This window comes from Arvicola amphibius, chromosome 8 (genome assembly GCF_903992535.2).
Source record: "Arvicola amphibius chromosome 8, mArvAmp1.2, whole genome shotgun sequence".
In the NCBI taxonomy this organism is placed as follows: domain Eukaryota; kingdom Metazoa; phylum Chordata; class Mammalia; order Rodentia; family Cricetidae; genus Arvicola; species Arvicola amphibius.
In genome coordinates, this window is record NC_052054.1 from 76,702,769 (window position 1) to 76,720,464 (window position 17,696).

The 17,696-nt window shown below is 49.6% G+C and overlaps 3 protein-coding genes and 1 long non-coding RNA gene across 6 annotated transcripts in view; 1 reads left to right on the top strand and 3 right to left on the bottom strand.

Moving 5' to 3' along the window:
- Rab4b (RAB4B, member RAS oncogene family) lies at positions 1 to 10,165 on the bottom strand. The gene is made up of 8 exons (XM_038340455.1): positions 9,934 to 10,165; positions 8,265 to 8,345; positions 7,894 to 8,008; positions 5,604 to 5,666; positions 5,360 to 5,514; positions 4,357 to 4,452; positions 4,121 to 4,255; positions 1 to 388 (listed from the first exon to the last, which is right to left on the bottom strand). The coding sequence occupies exons 1-7, from the start codon at positions 9,947 to 9,949 to the stop codon at positions 4,140 to 4,142; spliced, it is 642 nt and encodes a 213-aa protein (XP_038196383.1). The 5' UTR covers positions 9,950 to 10,165; the 3' UTR covers positions 1 to 388; positions 4,121 to 4,139.
- LOC119821446 lies at positions 9,909 to 13,764 on the top strand. Its single transcript, XR_005286623.1, has 2 exons — positions 9,909 to 10,234; positions 11,381 to 13,764. It is a non-coding gene; the product is annotated as an uncharacterized LOC119821446 (long non-coding RNA).
- Positions 10,910 to 12,443, bottom strand: Mia (MIA SH3 domain containing). 2 transcript variants are annotated; one of them, XM_038340456.1, is made up of 4 exons: positions 12,087 to 12,443; positions 11,865 to 11,998; positions 11,355 to 11,465; positions 10,910 to 11,229 (listed from the first exon to the last, which is right to left on the bottom strand). In XM_038340456.1, the coding sequence occupies exons 1-4, from the start codon at positions 12,211 to 12,213 to the stop codon at positions 11,197 to 11,199; spliced, it is 405 nt and encodes a 134-aa protein (XP_038196384.1). In that variant the 5' UTR covers positions 12,214 to 12,443; the 3' UTR covers positions 10,910 to 11,196. The 2 variants fall into 2 exon arrangements, with proteins under 2 accessions (XP_038196384.1, XP_038196385.1); XM_038340457.2 differs by having other exon boundaries at positions 10,910 to 11,001; positions 12,087 to 12,261.
- The window catches only part of Snrpa (small nuclear ribonucleoprotein polypeptide A), a 15,660-nt gene continuing 8,873 nt past the window's right edge, over positions 10,910 to 17,696 (bottom strand). Inside the window, exons 7-8 of one of the 2 annotated variants that reach the window (XR_006020871.1) lie at positions 11,355 to 12,158; positions 10,910 to 11,229 (exon numbers count right to left, since the gene is read on the bottom strand). The gene's annotated coding sequence lies outside the window, so the exon portion shown is untranslated. Of the gene's footprint in view, positions 11,230 to 11,354; positions 12,159 to 12,638; positions 12,765 to 17,696 lie in introns of those variants that run through there. The other variant, XR_005286622.1, reaches the window with a different exon arrangement.

A 17,696-nucleotide genomic window follows, 5' to 3' on the forward strand; every position in this document is an offset into this window, starting at 1 on the left:
ACAGGTGTAAACAATGCTTTATGGAGGGCTGGAACAGGATGGAGCAGGCCTCCAGGTAATAAATAACACAGACTTGCAACAGCAGGGCCAGGCAGGAAGGTGGGGCCGAGTGGCCCTGGTCTCAAGCTCTGGGAGTTCTTCAGGATATGGTTACGGGTTTAGGGGGAATAGAGTTAGCCAAGTCAGAGGAAACAGCAGCAGGTGTGGGTTCCCCCTTCCCCCTGTGGCTCAATCTTGCCCCAAAGCCAGGCCCCACCAGGCCTGGGAAGGGGGGGGGATGAGAGATGGGGTAGCTTTTCTGGGGCCAGGGCAGATTGGGGCCTATCCTCTTAGGGCCTGGTTTTGGGCCCCAGCCTTCGGGTAGGGCTGGTCCAGGAGAACAGGTGAGCTGAAAGAGAAGGGTTTTATCACCTGGAGGGGTCCTGAGTCTGTCTAGCTAGAATCGCTAGTCTCATTACTAGGTATCTTTGTGACCTGTGTCTGCCTGTACCCTTTTGTCTCTCAGTCTGTGCACTGCCTTTGTGGCCTCTCCGCAGGTTGTTCTCTGAGCAGCTCCCTATTTGCCCACCTCACATGCTGTGTGCATCTGTAAAGGGGTATTTCAGTAACTACCCACCACCCTGACCAGGTGGTGCTTCACACATGTAACCCCAGTACTGAGAGGAGGATGGTGAGTTTGAGGCCAACCTGAGGTACATAGTGAGATTGTCTCAAAAACACAAAACATGACGGGTAGTGGTAGTTCATGCCTTCCAGCACTAGGGGGGCAGAGGCAGGCAGATCTGTGAGTTCGAGGCTAGCCTGGTCTACAGCGTGAGTTCCATGACAGTAAGGGCTACCCAGAGAAATCCTGTCTCCAAAACAAAACAAAACAAAACAACCCCAGAAACAAAAGAACAAAAATCCCCAACACAAATCATAAACTCAATATATGTCCCCACCTTTGTAAATGTCTGTGTCCCTTTTTATCCCTAATGGTCCAGACTAAGCCTCATTCCAATGCTTTTCAAACTGGAGAGATAGGATAGATGAGTGGTCATGATTTTGACTGCTTACAGCATTACCTAAGACGTCTCTAGAAATTATCTTATGTAAATTCCGGCATCAGTATGTTGTAAACCTTCCTGCCTTATTCTAATGTGTGCTATTTCCAGTTTGTCTAAATGAAGTAAAATCAGAGGGTGTGCTGGTTCACACCTATAATCCCAGCACTCAGAAAGTAAATTAGAGGCCTCAAATTTTAAGCCTGTGCTATGAAGTCTCAAAAAAAAAGAAAAAGAGGAAGAAGACATATAGCTCAGCTGGTATTGCTTGCCTAGCCTGCATGTGGCTCTCGGTTCCATCCTCAGCACCCCATAAATGCAATGGGATACTATAATTCCAGCACTTAGGAGGGAAAAAAGTCCAAGGATCAGAAGTTCAAGTTTACCCTTGACTACTACTCCATAGCTACATAGTTAAGTCTGAGGCCAGCCTGGGCTATATCTTTGAGTAAAAAAAGAAAGGAAAAGAAAGAAGAGGAAGAGGAAAGGGTGTATAGGGATAATATATTTTTCTTATAACATTTTTAGAATAAAAGGAAATAGCAGGCCAGAGATGGCTATGCTACTTTGATCTCCTCAGCCACTAGGGAGGTAGAACCTAGTGGAGTTCAAAGCCAGCCTGGTCTACAGGGTGAGTTCCAGGACAGCCAGGGCAATGTAGAGAGACCCAAAATAATAAGATTTATTGGTAACCAGGCATGATGGTACAAACTTGGAATCTTCGCACTTAAAAGGCTAAGGCAACCAAAAACAAGGTAGCCGAGCAGTGGTGGCACACGCCTTTGATCCCAGCATTTAAGAGGTAGAGGCAGACAGATGTTTGTGAGCCAGCCTAGTCTACAAGAGCTAGTTTCAGGACAAGCTCCAAAGCTACAGAGAAACCCTTTCTCAAAAAAAAAAAAAAAAAAAAAAAAAAAAAAAAAAAAAGAAAAGAAAAAAGGCTAAAGCAAGAGGATTGATACAAGTTTGAGGCTATCCTAGGGTACACAGGAAGTTCCAGATTAGCCTGAGATACACAGCAAGACCCCTCCCCGCAAAAAAAAAAAAAAAAAAAAAAAAAACACATCAAAGGGGGTACAAAAAAAAGTACAAAAAATTGAGTTTCTCTATAGATATGATTATGTTAGCTAAATATATGACACACTGGTTACATGTGACCCATTGAGGGAAAGCTGGGGAAGACTTGGATAATACTGGGATACCTGTCTATCTCCACACAGCTAGATGTTCCTTTTGCTTTGTTCTGTGGTGCTGCGGACTGCACCCAAGAAGGCCACCTACATGTGAGGTGAGCTCCCTACTACTGAGCTACACAGTCAGTGCACAAACCCTCCCAGAGCCTTTAAGATGGGCAAGAAAGAGATCAGTGAACAGACTTGTGGATCAAGGTCTTAGCAAATGCTAGGCTCTGCTCTCCTCCACATCCATGAGGGACTAGGACTGACCCCATTCTGCAGACTCAGGGTTAGGAGACAGGCTCAGACCAGCAGTGCAGAGACTGTCTAAAGGGCTCACCCTGGACTCTCTTTCAAATCCCACGGGCATTCCAGCAAGAACCATGCTGGTCTCGGCTGGAGGTGGCTCAGCGGTTAAGAGCACTGGTTGCTCTTCCAGAGATCCCAGGTTCAATTCCCAGCAACCACATGGCAGCTCACAGCTGTCTGTGACTCAGTTCCAGGGGATCTGACACCCTCACACAGACATATGTGCAGGTAAAACACCAGTGCACTTAAAAGAAAACCATGCTGGCTCTACCTGCAAATCAGATCCAAGCCTAAGGATTTTTTCCCTACAGACATCCCAGACTTGCCAGTGGTGGGGAGGAGTGGGAATCGGGTACTTTCTGAAGTACAGAGACTTAGTAAGGACACCCATAGTCACAGGTAAGGAAGGGTTCTGTAGGCCTATAAAGGAGTTTGGACCATGCATGGGAAAATGAACAAGGCTTCTGAGATGAGGAAGTTACCAGGTCAAAGGAGAAGAAAACACGGCCTGGAAAAAAAAGACCCAAAGAAACAAAGAACTTTTGTGTGACTGGGACAGGTCAAAGGAGCAGGACAATGTGTAAGAGCCTTTGGGGGCAGGGTGACAGGGCCTCCCAGAGTCCCATGGATCCCAGGAACCATAGATGGTTCTCAAGAAGGGACATGTATTCCAGGCTGGCCTCCAACTTACTCCAACTGACTCCCATGATCACCACCAGCTAACACAGTGCTCAGGTGGAAGCCGGTGCTTCCTGCATGCACACTAGGCAAGCACTATCGCTTCAGCTCTGTCCCTGGTCCTCAGCCCCAGCAGCTCCTTCACTGGCATCCTGCTAGAGGGTTCCTGTGATGCACAAATCTGCTCCTCTCCCTCCTCCGCCCAGTAGTCCCCTCTGGTAACTGTAGCATCTAGGTACAGATGGGAGACCTTCCTAGAGCCTTAGATACTTACTAGCCAGTTCCCCAACCCCATGCTGTACCCCTAGTACACACAGGTACTCCACTCCAGCCACAGTGGCCTCCTTGGCCACGCCACATATGATACTATGCCAGGGCCTCTACGCATATTTTTTTCACCTGTCCTCTCTGACTCCCCTGCTCTGGGTTTTTGCTGAAATGTCACCTTCTTGGGTGTCCTGTTTGAAAGGGTATTCTGCATCCTCCCCACCTTATCAGACTGTTTCTCTCCGTGCTCTTTGCCCCCTAACTACTATATAATGTATGTAAATATCTCATCTACGGTGTGTCTTCTCCCAAGGCAATGTAGGTACAATGCACACAAGAATTTGGTTGGTTCTACCCACTGCTGTCTCCCCAGAGGCATCACCAGGACTGAGCACACAGCAGAGGCTCATTACACCAGTGAGAACCATGAAAAAGGGTCAAGTGCAGGCCGAGGCGGGCAGAGGTCTGGGGTGCAGAGGGCCCATGAGTTCCCGGGGGCTGGGAAGGTGGCTCCTTTGGTTCATGGCTTTTGTCTTTGTCACTGTTTTCTTGTCACGTGTTCCAAGTCTTGATGGCTGTTCTGTGCCCCACCCCACCCAACACAGAAAGCCCTCTGCCCTCTTGCCTCCTGAACCCCCAGCATCCCACCTGGCTGACTCTGCAGGTCTCAGCAGCCACAAGGCTGAGGAGCCACGGCCTGGGCGCTGCGAGGCTGCCGCAGCTGGCGAAGAGATACATCACCATACTGAATGCCTGAGCCCATCCTCTCGGGGTCTAGTTCACCTGTGGGAGCGGAGAAGCCGAAGAGTTCCTCAGAGCCCATGGAGACTGCCTTTAACCAGTTCCCCCACCCCCATCTCACACAGGAAGCAGGTGGGCCTCACCTGAGTCGATCTTGTTGAGGATGGTGCGCGCGCACTTCAGGAACGCTTCTTCCACGTTCTCACCCGTGAGAGCGCTGGTCTCCAGGAACATCAGCTCTGGAGGGGCAGGGTCTCTCTCAGTTCCCACCCTCCAACTCAAAAGCTCTGTCCATGCTTGCCCTTACCTGTGCCACTGTACACAGGTTCCCTTGCGGGGAATGCTGTCTTCCTTCCTATACGTGTACTCACCCACCTCTTCCTTCCCAACTCAGACCCCGGGGCCCCCAGAAACCATCCTTGCTGATTCAGCCTAAGTCAGGAGACCCCTCTGGACTCCCAAGAGCCTCCTGTCCTAGCAGTGACTTCTCTCTGATATTACTGTCAGCAAATGAGTCTGCCTCCCGCCTCTACCATGGCACTACGAGTTTCATGAGCCCTAAGCCCCACCTCAGCTACCCAGAGGTCACATGATAGGACCTCACACTGAAGTTATATGCAAGATTTAAACCCACATCTGCCTGGCAGCAAAACCTCTTCTAAACCTGGGGGTCTGAGAACCAGGAGTCCATGTATTGGGCATGCTTGTGTACCCTCCACAGTCCTAGTGGAGGCAGAGACAACACAGATGATCCGGAGTACTGGGTCAGCCTGGGCAACATAGTGAGTCTGAAGCTAGCCATTAGTTACAAAGGATTATCTCGATGGCCACCCGAATTTGCAGTAGCCACCTTAAACTTGTGCTCCCTCCACATGAAGGGAATTTACCAGCAACTCCTCTGTACCAGGAGGCGCTAAGAGTGTGATGGTAGTTCCCGTAGCCAGCATACTGCTCACCCTCTTTCTAGCGGCTCATCCTCTTTCTAGCTGAACCTGAAGACCACGGCAGTCACATGACTCCTAAAGCACGCCTGCTGAAGCCTCCATGCTGAAGGTACAACCATCCACCGAAAGCTAAGAGGCTCATGGGCCACAGTGCAAGGGCCCATCCCTCCACCCATCACCTGGTCCACAGCATAATCCTCACCGTTCTCCTGGGCAAAGCGGGAGGGCCTCGAGAAAGTAACCTCACGCTCAGGATCCAGATCCTTCTTGTTGCCACAGAGGATGACCACGATGTTGGGACTGGCCAGCGTCCGGGCATCAGTCAGCCATGCAGCTAGTGAGTTGTATGTCTCTCGGCTGTGAAGAGCAGACAGAAGAGGGAGGCAGCACAGGAGTGGGGCCAGCCATGCCCAGCCTCTCCCGTGCCACCCAGACCCTGCACCCACCTGGTGATGTCGTACACCAGCAGGGCTCCAGCTGCCCCTCGGTAATAACTTCGCGTCACCGACCTGTGGGGCCAGGGGGACCCAGTCACCCCAAGGCTGGGATCTGCCCCGGGATTGCCCCCCTCTGTGGAGAGAGGCTAGTGGTTTGGAGGCCCCCCCTTTACTGTTGGCCCATACCCTAAAACCTGACCTTGGTCTCCTTGAGATACAGTTTATCTCCCTCATGGTCTATCTCAGTTAGTGTTATTATTTGGGTTTGTTTTTTTGACACAGTCTCATTCTCTAGTCCAAGCTGGCCTGAAACTGACTTCAGTATTCAGGGAACTCCCCTGCCTCAGCCACCACACCCAGGGGTGCGTGGAACTGGAGGTAGGGCATGGTACATGGTCTACACAGAGCTACAGCTCAACCCTTTAGCTTAACTCAACATCATGCTAACTTACCCTGGCTGACTCTGGAACTTATTTCTTTTATGTGGGTGGGGGTGGGCTTACGTGTACCACAGCGCATGTGTCGGGGGCAGAGGACTCTTGTAGGGACTGGTTCTCTCCTGAGTTCAAGCTCGGGTCCTCAGGTGGGCAGTAAGCACTCTTACGCACTGAGCCATGTCATGAACTGCAATCCTCCTGTCTAAGCCTTTCAAGGTAGATTACGGGCATCTACCACCACCCCCAGCATAATTTCCCCTAATTTCCTCAATTTTCTTTCTTGTCTGTCAGTTTTTCTTACTCGGTCTCTCCCATGATCACTTTTGCCTTCCCTCATTCATTCCTTCAGTGAGTCAGTCAGCATTTTCTCAGTATCGCCCATCTGCCTGTCCTGCCCAGGTGCAAGGCACCTTCTACTCTCCCCTCCCTGCTGGCTGATGCAGGCCCCCTTTCCTGTGCGGCCCACTCCCTTTGTCACCAGTTTGGATCCCTCTGGAACGCATGTGCTTACTGCAAACACAGGCTATGTCACATGCCTGCCTCTTTCACCCTCTCTCTGCCTCTGGGTTCTACATACCTCACATAGTCAATCTATACATGAGCTAGCGCCGCTATGTGCTGAGGTCAGATTCTCCACAAGCTGATTATTCGCCCCCCCCCCCCCGCCGTGTGTGTGTGTGTGTGTGTGTGAGAGAGAGAGAGAGAGAGAGAGAGAGAGAGAGAGAGAGAGACTCCCTCCCTCTGTTCTTTCTGTTTCGCACTCCCAGGGTCTCTGTTTCTGCAGACCTACTAGGTGCTCCGGCCTTCCCATTTTCCACACCATGCAATACACTCACCTATCCTTCTCAACTACAGCTGTCCAACCCTTCCTGAACCTCTCTGCTCCTGACCTGTTCCTTCTGTGCCCATTCCTGCCTTGATTACTCCATCTTCGACTCCCTGTCTATGTCTCCTTCCCGCCGAGGCTGTAGCTCCTTGAGGTTTCAGTGTCTGTCTTAAGCTCCCTCTTCAAACACCACTCCTTGGGGCTGGAGAGATGGCTCAGCAGTTGGTTAATAAGGCTTACTGCTCTTGCAGAGGACATAGGTTTCATACGCAGCACCCAAAGGTAGTTTACAACTACCTATAGTTCCAGCCCTAGGGTATCTGATACACTCTTCTGACCTCTGGGGGCTCCTGCACGTATATAGTTTATATGCATATATACTTAGGCATATACACATAGACAATTAACTAATTAAAAAATAAAACTACTTCTTATTCATATCCTTAAGCGTTTTATTTATTTTTTCTTCTTTCTGCTCCTGGAGATGGCACCAAAGGTCTTGTACGAGCTAGGCAAGAGCTCTGGAGTATTCTAGACAGGGGTTTCACCACTGAGCCACATCCCAGCCCCTCACTGGGGGATTCCAGGCATGGGCTCTAGCTCTGAGAACACTCCCCAGTCCCACACTGGGGGATTCCAGGCAGGGGATGTAGCTCTGGCACTACCACATGCCAAGCTTCCCTTCTCTCTTTCCCTCTCTTCTGAAATGGGAATCAAACCCAGGGCCTTACACTACTTGGTCTAGGGCTCTCCCTCTCAGCTACAATTCCAACCCTTCTTCATTGTCATGTTAGCCCAGGCTGGCCTCCAACTCACAGTCCTCCTGCTTCAGCCTCCTGTGTGTTTGCGATTGCAGACCTGAACCATCACATTGAGCCTTTTCTCTCCAGAACCTCTTCTCTGCTCAGACATATCCCCGTCTCTCCCTGTCTGCCTGCCCTGTTCTCTCAGCACCTCCTTGTTCTTATTTCATCCCTGAGAGACACTTCACCCCTCGCCCTTCCCTCCTCCCTCCTTGGGATCCCAGGTCACCTACCGAAAGCGCTCCTGGCCGGCAGTGTCCCAGATCTGGAGCTTCACAGTCTTCCCCCCAACGTTGACCACCCTGGATCCAAACTCCACGCCAATGGTGTGGTTGGAGTCCTGTTTGACTGGGAGTGGGAAGGAAAGAGGAGGCAGTGCAGGGTCTCCTGGAATTCCCCCATCCTGCAGGCCTCCTCCTCAGTTTCTGCAACCCAATTCTCACTGCTGGGTTGGCGGAGAAGTTAGCAGAGATCGTCCACCAAGGCCAGAGGCAAAGCTACAGCACTAGCTTTACCCAGTGGTCCCTGCTACCTACCCCGCCTACTGTCCACTGACCCACACCATGGCCACATCCACGCTTTCAGGGTCCTGCCAGAAACTCACACTTATTCTCAATGAACTGATGGAGGAGACATGATTTGCCAGTTCCAGCACTGCCAATCACCAGGAATTTGAAGAGGAAGTCTGAGCAGATGGTGCCAAGGATCAAGGATACCCACAGGGAGAGAAAGACACAGGGAATAAAAGGCAAAATAGAAGGAAAAAAAAACACCAAAGCAGAAACAGCCATACATAACAAACAGTAAAACATTGCTCTAAAAAAAAAAAATCTATAGTGCTGTAGATAGAACTCCGGGCATCCTGCATACTAGGCAATTGTTTTTTCCAAACTGACCTACAGCCCAGCCCAAGATGACACTTTTACTCATTATTACTATTGTTGTTGTTATTATTGCTGATTATTGAAACAGTTTCCCCATGTATTCCAGACTGACCTAGCTGTCCTCAACTCTAAGAAATCCTCCTGCCTCAGTCTCTAAAGGAATGCTGGGATTACAAGTCTATGCTGCCATACCCTGTATTTCTTTCCTTTACCTTCTCGTCAGGGACTCATCGTGAGGCACTATACGGCCTTGAATTCCAGTCCGCCTGCCTCAGCCTCCGCACTCCTGATTACAGAATGTGCCAGCACACTCCACTTTTCTTTCTTTTAGAGTATTACTCTGTAGTTCAGGCAGACCTCTAACTTGAAGATCCTCCTGCCTCAGTCTCCCAGATGTGAGGATTATGGCACACCAGACTATCCTTACATAGTGCTTACCGTGTGTGTGTGTGTGTGTGTGTGTGTGTGTGTAATCAACACAGTCCTAAAGATTATTATGTATGTTGACAGCTCATTTAATCCCAAATAGAGATCTAAAGAGGGAAGTATACTAAGGATCCCTACTTTTCAGACTAGGAGATTGAGGCCAGAAAGGTTAACCAACTTGCCCAAGGCCACACAGCAGGATTCAAACCCATCTAAAGGTCTCCACAATGCAAGACTTTAGCTGATGCATTTCAAAAACCATTTGAACAATGATTAAATCTGGCCTCCCTTCCTCTTCATTTCACCTCTTACAACCCTCTCATTCACTGTCAAGGCCTCTGACATTTTGGCCTATTTCCTAAACTGGTTAGCTCCTCAGGGTCTTCGCACTAGATTCTTTACTGCCCTCGGACCTCCCTCCACCTACATGATACTGTCCATCCATATTGATTTCCTAACCCTGAACCTCTTCTCCTCATCCTCTGCCCAGAACAGTTGGCCATTATCCTTAAATTTAAGCCGCATCCGGTGACGCTAAGTTTTAAATCTAACTCCAGGATACCACTCCAGACCTCTCAAACCAGATCAGCCCCACAGGGTGTGCAGGGTTCACAGCATTTGTGCGAGGTTCCCTCTCTACTCCATAAAGCCCGACCCTTGCCATTCACCGTCAGCCCCGCCCTATCCACTCATGCTCCGCCCAGGAAGGCTTGCTTCCCTCCTTGGACCTAACCCCCTACCCTAAATTACCATCACTAGCTCCCTCAAATCCCGCCCTAAATCTTTTTAACTCATACAGCAGTCTCCCAAGCTCCACCCAAATCGATTAAGCTCAGCCCCAGACCCACTTAGCCCGGCCCTACACCGCGGCAGACCCCGCCCCCTGAACAGAAAGCCCCGCCCCACTTCCACATCCGCATCCTCTACGGGCCCAGCCCCCCCGCTTCGACCGGCCAGCCTCACCGTAGGTCTCGGCCATGGCTCAGTGGCGACCGCTGAGGGCCGCAATATGGCGCCGCGGCCGCGCCTGCTCCTCGGCTGGCAGCCGCTCCACTTGGGCTGCAGCCTCAGCTCCTTTCCACTCCCGGACCCGGCGCCGCCACTTCCGCCTTCACCCCCCCACTCCCGCGCGAACCTCCAGAGCTGCGGATACCAGGCCACGCTTGCCCAACGCCGGGATTGGCGGACTCGGAAGGCAGCGGGCGGGACGGATGGCGCAGATTGGTGTCATGTTAGGGGCCGAGTCGAAAGGGGCGTAACCCAGGTGAGCGATTGGCGGAGTAAGTGGGAGGGGGCGGAGGCAGAGATGCTGCGCCCCGCGGAGGAACGGATTTGGTCAGGATTCTGGGTGCAGAAACGAGACTCCGGATTGGTTAAACGTGGGTCTGGGGGTGGGGACACGAATGCCAAGAAGTGGCAAGGGCAGGATGGACAGAGTTGAAAGAGGGGATCTCAAGCCGCTGGGAGGAAAGCTGAGAGGGCACGCACACGTTGCTCCCCATTTGCAAGAAAACCTCTGCTGGTCGGGCATGGGTGGCGCACGCCTTCAACCCCACCACTAGGGAGGCAGAGGCAGGTGCCTATCTATGAGTTCCAGGCCAGCCTGGTCTACATAGTGCGTTCCAGGCCAGGGTTACACAATGAGACCCTGTCTCAAACAAACAAGTCTGTAGTGCGATCTATCCAACTGGCTCATTACCAATAGTTCAACTCCTTCCCCAGGGAGGAAAGTATACATATATTGTACTGTTTAGTTTATTCCTTTGCTCAGGGCCCCAGACCTTACCCAGCTTGGAGCAAAGGGCTTACAACAGTAAAACTCTGCCTAGCAACCACTGATGTAAACACATTCAGGGCATTGATTGGCTAGATCGGAAACCCAAGAAATATTTTCTTTGCACATGTCCACCCAACCTCAAAAACCAAAGAGACAAAACAGTTTGCAGTTGGCTGTTCTATTTGTATAAAGCTGGGAAGGTAAACCGCAGGGACAACAGTAGGCTGAGCTCACTGGCAGTAGAAATCCCATTTCTGAAAAAGAGAAAAGGGAAAAAACAGTAGATAGGAAACCGGTGAAAGGACCAGGTTTGACCTCACAGAAATGAATAAATTATCTTCCAGCCCTGTAACCTCTGCATTTCCCAATTAGAAATCACTCGGCATTGAGCAGGGCCTAGTTGCACATGCCTGAAAACGAAGCAGCCCTCAGGAGGCTGGAGCTGAAGGTTAGTAATTTTGAAGCCAGCCTGGGTACACACTCTGTCTCAAGAAAGAAAAAATATATATATTACTAACAACAACAAAAATAATTTCTTCTCATTTACAGGTGAGAAAATGAAGGAGCCCTCACCCTCCCACTCCCACCTCCACCCCAAGACACTCACAGCTGTCTTCATATCAATTTTGGCAGGTTTCAGAATCAGGTCCTCCCGAACAATGCTACTGGGGAAGTAGCCCAGGCGGGCAGCCGCATCTCCATAGTAATCTCCCTGAACCTGGAGAAGAACTTGTAAGTCCATCTGGGAAAAAAAGGGCACTCGTGCCTGCTGAACTCCAGTGCACAATCTCTCATTTGAACCTCAGCTTAACGTCACTTGCTTGTGGCCAGAATGTAGCCACCATAACTAATCCTCACAATGGCATGTTTGCTGGCACTTCTGATGGTAAGCTGGTTGCCTGTCTCCACCCATTAGAAATGAAAGGGGTTGTTCACTGATATAGCTGAGGTCTGGAAAAGAGCTTGGAACCAAGCTGCCCTGTAATTGCTAAAGTAAAAATGCAATAAGTGATAAAATATCCTTACCCCCCAAATCTGTGCCCCCCCTCACCCAAATTTTCCCTTCAGAGGGAAAACAGGGTACTCCATACCCTTCCCTCTAATACTGAAGACTCACACTGCCTCCCCAGAAGAGCCGTCCACGGCCCTTCAGCTTGGAGAAGACATACACCACTTGGCCCCTGTACACATTCAAGAAGCGGCAATCAGGAGCCACGTAGTCCTGAAGGGCCACAGCCATGGAGATAGGATCTGGAGAAGGAGACGGGAATGACAGCAACATCAACACAGACCAGCAGTCCAAGCCCTCAGCCCCTTGCCCTTCTTCCCTGACTCTTACGGCTGCATTCCTCATCCGCACACAGCTTCCACTCAGCCAGCTTGGGCATGTCACGATCAGCCCCGCTGGGCCCTGGGAAAACAGACAAGAAGATGGCACCAAGGAGTACTGGGGACCGCACCATCATGGACTGAGAATGACCAAGTGAGGAATGGGATCTCCAGTCTCCTCCTGCCCTCCCTCAGTGCTGAGCCACAAGGAAAGCTGTGTTCTCAATCCTGTCTCCGCCCCAGACCAAATTACACTTCCCCCACCCACTCCCCAAGGTTGTTATTCAGCCAGAACCATTTCAGAGACAGGGTAAGGGCTATGGGCCAAAGAAAATGCCCCCTGGAGCCCAAAGCAACCCAGGCCATTCCAAATAGCAGCTACCCCCTCAATAATCAGAGACCTGGATAGGCAGGCTGATCTAATCTGATTCCTTCTTCAAGTCATTTCAGGCACCCGGACCCTCCAGAGACCAAACTAGAGAGGCCAGCATAGAAAACCACCTTGGAATTTCCTGTGTTGAGAACAAGGCCGCTCTGTGATTAGCAGCCACAGCCACAGTTCCCAGGTACTGAGCAAACACCCAATGTCCGGTCTCAGGCTGGGACTGTCCCGACTGGCTTACTGTGCATCTTCACAGGCTTCTTCCTCCCTGGAAGGCCTGAGCTAAGTTATGTTCGCCTCCCTCATCTGCAAAGACAGCAATGAAAGCAAAGGACATCTATCAAGTGTTATTTTTGTTTGGGTGTGTGAATGTTTTGTTACATATATGTCTGTGTACTGCATGTGTGCTTGGTACCCTTGAAGGTTTTGGAACTGGAGCTAGACAGTGACAGTTGTGTGCCCCCACAATTAAACCTGAGTCTAGAAGAGCAGCCACTGCTCTGCTCTTAACTGCTGAGCCATCATTCCAGCACACACACGCACCCCTTTTGTTTTTAATGTTCATTGGTGTTTTACCTGCATGTATGTCTGTGTGAGGCTGTCAGTTACAGTTGTTAGCTGCGATGTGGATGCTGGGAATTGAACCCAGGTCCTCTGGAAGAGCAGTCAGTACTCTTAACTGTGGAGCCATTTCTCAAACCCCCAGTCCACCTGTTTGTGGAAACAGGGTTCTACTACATAGTCTTGGCTGTTCTGGGACTCCCTATATAGACCAGGCTGGCCTCAAAGTTACAAGGGATCAACCTGCCTCTGCCTTCCCAGTGATGGGTAAGGCATGCACCACCATACAGGGTTAGAATCATGTATATTTTTCCCCTAGGGGCTCTGACAAGCCCAGTTCATGAAGAAATTATTAAGTCAAGGAACATGTGTGCAAAGTAACTGAACCAGGAAGGGGGCCAAGATTCGTCTCAAGGTTTCCAAGTATCATTGTTATCTGGCCTGAGAAATAGCTCATCAACAGATAAGCAGGGAAGAGGCCCAAAAACTGTTCAGGGACCTCATAAAGATGTTATGACTTAGTGGCTATGGCAGCTTGAATGAGAACGGTGCCTATAGGCTAATACAGTTGAGTGGTTCTCAGTTGTTGAGCTATTTAGGCAAAAACCCAGCTCTCTGCCTCCATCTGGCAGATCAGATGTAAGCTCCAGCACCATGCTGGCCTATTGCCATGATAGCCACCATGATGGCCATGAACTAATCCTCCCAAACTGTAAACAAGCCAAGTAAATGTTTTCTTTTTAAATTGCTTTGGTCCTGGTGTCTCTTACAGCAATAGAATAGTAACTAAAATATGGTTGAATGACTGCTAGTCTTGGGTTTAATCCTCAACACAAAAATAATGTATGCTAATTTATCAGTTATACAAGGGCCTGGGATGAAGCATGCCAAGCCTTCACAAAGCCCCTGGGTTCAGTGTCCAACAAAAAAATACAACGGGTAAGATCGGTGTGAATTAAGAGCTTAGGTTATGGAGATTTACTTAAAAGCTTTGGTCACAAACTGGTATAAGAAAAGCTGGTAGTAGAGAACATAATAGCATGTTGTCTTCATGTTTGAATTCCCAATTTAAAATGTGAAAGTGTTTCTGTGTACAGTAGCTATTTCAATGTAAACACTACACTAGCTTCAAATCTTAGCACCATGAAGACTCATCAGGGAATGAAAAGCTGAAGACCTCTGGGAGACAATTATCCAATAAAGAAATAGGAGGCTGCAGATGAGGCTCGGTTGGTAGGACTTGGCCTGATACTGGGCCCCGAGGTCCACCCAGAGAGCCTAATAACCTGGGCGGTGAGGTAAGAGGACAGATCATTCTGCTATATGGCAAACTACCTCAACTCAGTGGTTAGGAGCGCTTGCTGCTCTTGCAAAGGACCCAGATTCAGTTCCTAACACCACATGGTGGCTCACAACCATCCCCAAGTCCAGTTCCACGGGATCTGACGCCCTCTTCTGACCTGTGAGCACCAATCCTGTAGGTGATGCCTATACATATATGAAGGCAAAACATTCATGCACATAAAAGATTAAACCTCAAATTAAAAAACAAAAACTTCTGATATAGGATACTTTAATCCCAGTACGTAGCAGGCAGAGGGATGCCAGCCTGAACTACAGAGCTAGTTTTAGGACAGCCACGGCTACACAAACCTGCCTCAAAAGAAAGAGGGGGGGAGGGAGAGAGGAAGGGAGGGAAAGAGATATTTGGGGGTACAAAGGGTGTGTGCATGCAGCATTTTAATAAAAACTGAGATATTGGGGTTCAACCTGAAAATTGGAAAAGCAGAGCACTCAGCTACTGGCTCTGACCTCTACCTCAGTCCAAAAATGGCGATCCTGCCTCCAGGACCTCAGAAATGAGACTGAGTCTGAGAGCTGTCTCCTCTTGTCTTATAATCCTCTCTAGGGCTGGGATTAAAGGCATGCACTACCATCGCCCAGCTAGAAGTATTTTTTAAATTTTAAATTACAAGTTATTTTGAATACTGTAATGAAATCCCACCCAGTTCCATTTCAGCACACCAAGGATGTGAATCAGATTTTTGTCCAGTCTAGCACATTGTACACACTATCATCATTCATGGAAGCAGACCACGGCTATGTTCAACTGCCTGTGACTAAGTCATCCTCACTGTACTTCATAGTGGACTCAGCACAGAAGCAGTGATGCTGCCAAGTGTGCTGACACAGACCTATATAGTTCCAGCATTTGGGAGTCTGGGCAGGAGGACTGTGAATTTGAAATCAATCTGGAATGTACAAAGCACAAACAAACATTTTATTTTTAAACTTTTATTTATGTATATGGGGGGAGGTGTGCACGTGAGTGCAGTTGCCTATGGAGGCCGTAAGAGGGCATCAGATGCCCTGGGCTGGAGTTACAGGCAATTATGAACCAAAGAGGGTGTTGGGACCAAACCTGGGCCCCTGAAAGAGCAAATAATCTTCACTGCTGAGTCACTGCTCCACTACTACCCCAGGGAGAGGGGGGACATTAGCCAAAAAGTTTCAGGCTTTCTCCAAGGGATGAGGTAAAAAAGGTTTCCATTAAAAAAAGCCAGGTAAACCGGGCGGTGGTGGCGCACGCCTTTAATCCCAGCACTCGGGAGGCAGAGGCAGGCGGATCTCTGTGAGTTCGAGACCAGCCTGGTCTACAAGAGCTAGCTCCAGGACAGGCTCTAAAGCCGCAGAGAAACCCTGTCTCGAAAAAACAAAAAACAAACAAACAAACAAAAAAAGCCAGGTAATGGTAGTGCATGCCTTTAATCCCAGCATGCAGGAGGCAGAGACAGAGACAGGGTTCAAGGCCAGCCTGATCTGCAGAGCAAGTTAGTTCCAGGACAGCCGGGGCTGTTACACAGAGAAACCCTGTCTCGAAAAACCAAAAGAAATATATGGAAATAACAGATTCTGTGAAATTGTGAAGAAAAAAAAGTTGCTAGTTTTACTGTCACACCTCACACTGCCAAAGTTACAGCTGTTACATGTGATCAATGCTTAGTTGACGTGAAATGTAAGAGGCCAGGTGTGATGGGAGATGTTTATTAACACTGGGAAGGTGTAGGCAAGGGGGTCAGCTCAGGCTAGGTGGGTGGCCTGAGACCCCACCCCAGTCCCATCTTAAAAAATGAAAAGATGGGGCTGGAGAGATGGCTCAGAGAAGATCAAAGAGCACTAGAGATTTCCAGAGGTCCTGAGTTCAATTCCAAGCACCTACATGGTGGCTCACAACCATCTCTAATGGGATCTGATTCCCTTTTCTGGTGGGCATGAAGACAGGTCACTCACATAGTTAAAATAAATATATAAAAAAAGGTCAAGATGGAAAAAAGTACTGCAGGATTCTGAACTCAGGATTCAGACAGGGATTTTGCTTCTGAAGCAGGTCACCAGTTCAAAACCACAGGGGATTTAAAAAGCACAAACACCAGAGCCATGTTCAAGGACCCGGGCTAACCACATACAAAGTTCATACGGGACCCATGTAACCAAGGCAGCTACTACTGCCCACCCTGTACGCCCCTCCCCCATCTCACCACACTCAGGATCTCGGCACTGCCTCCAGAAATGCATTGACTGCTACTCTAGTGGCCAGGGCACTTGACCCAAGACCACCTTTGCTTCAGCCATACTGGCCACTCTACACTGTTGTCCTTTGACTTTCATTTTCTGCCCTGCAGAAGGGAAAACTGGCCCCAAGTTCAGTCACTTGTCAAGATCACAGCAGTGACTCAGGGCACCCTGACCTCTGAGCCTGCCAGGCACAACCTCGCAGCAGGCAGACAATGGTCACACACTGGCTTAGTCAGAAAGGAGTTGATCAGGGGGTGGAGATAAACAAAACACCTCCACAAACCCAGCACTAGTGGCTCCACCCTAGGACACCTCCCCAGAGGAACTTTCCCCTGATTAGCCTAACTGTTCCCAGCTCAGCAGCCACAACACAGCAGCTAGGGCTGCCAGGGAACTCAGGGCAATCCCCCTACCTCAGCCTTCTGGGTACTAGGACCACAGGCCTGCCTATCAGCTTTAATTTTCACTCTCAAGTTTTATTCAGCATCTATTAGTATTCAGCAAGTATATACTGAATCTGCTGATTGCTGGCATGGTGCCTGGTGGTGTTCGTGGGAACAAACATGATCATCATCATGGCGGGAACAAGAGTTCTCACACAGGAAGAAAAAAACCTCACAGTGGGGACACTTAACTGCCCACTGAGTGACAGCTAGGGAGGCCCCAAACTACTACAAATCAGATGGGCTAACCACAGAACCCACATGTCACAGCCATTAGGCCAATGTGGAAAGAGATGTTTCCACTTGCCTGTCTGCAACAACATGGGAGTCCCTCAGTGATGCAAGCAACAGCTCTGTCCTGCTCCTTCAAATGCCATGGGGAAGACTTCAGTGAGCCATTCCTCTAACAGCGTGCAGCAAGCCGGCTCAGAAGCAGGCCTCTGATGTGCCCCTCTGAAGCAGGAGTATCCTTGTGCAGCTCATGGCCTGCCCAAATGTTCTGTCCTCAATAATGAGACAAAAACAAAACAAAACAAAACAAAAAAAACGCCGAAGCTGTCAATGTAGCTTAAGTGTGGTTAATATTGTTATACTCCTGTGTGTTTTCCAAGATTGTGAACCCACAGAGGCCATGAGATCCAACCTCTCCATGTGGAGG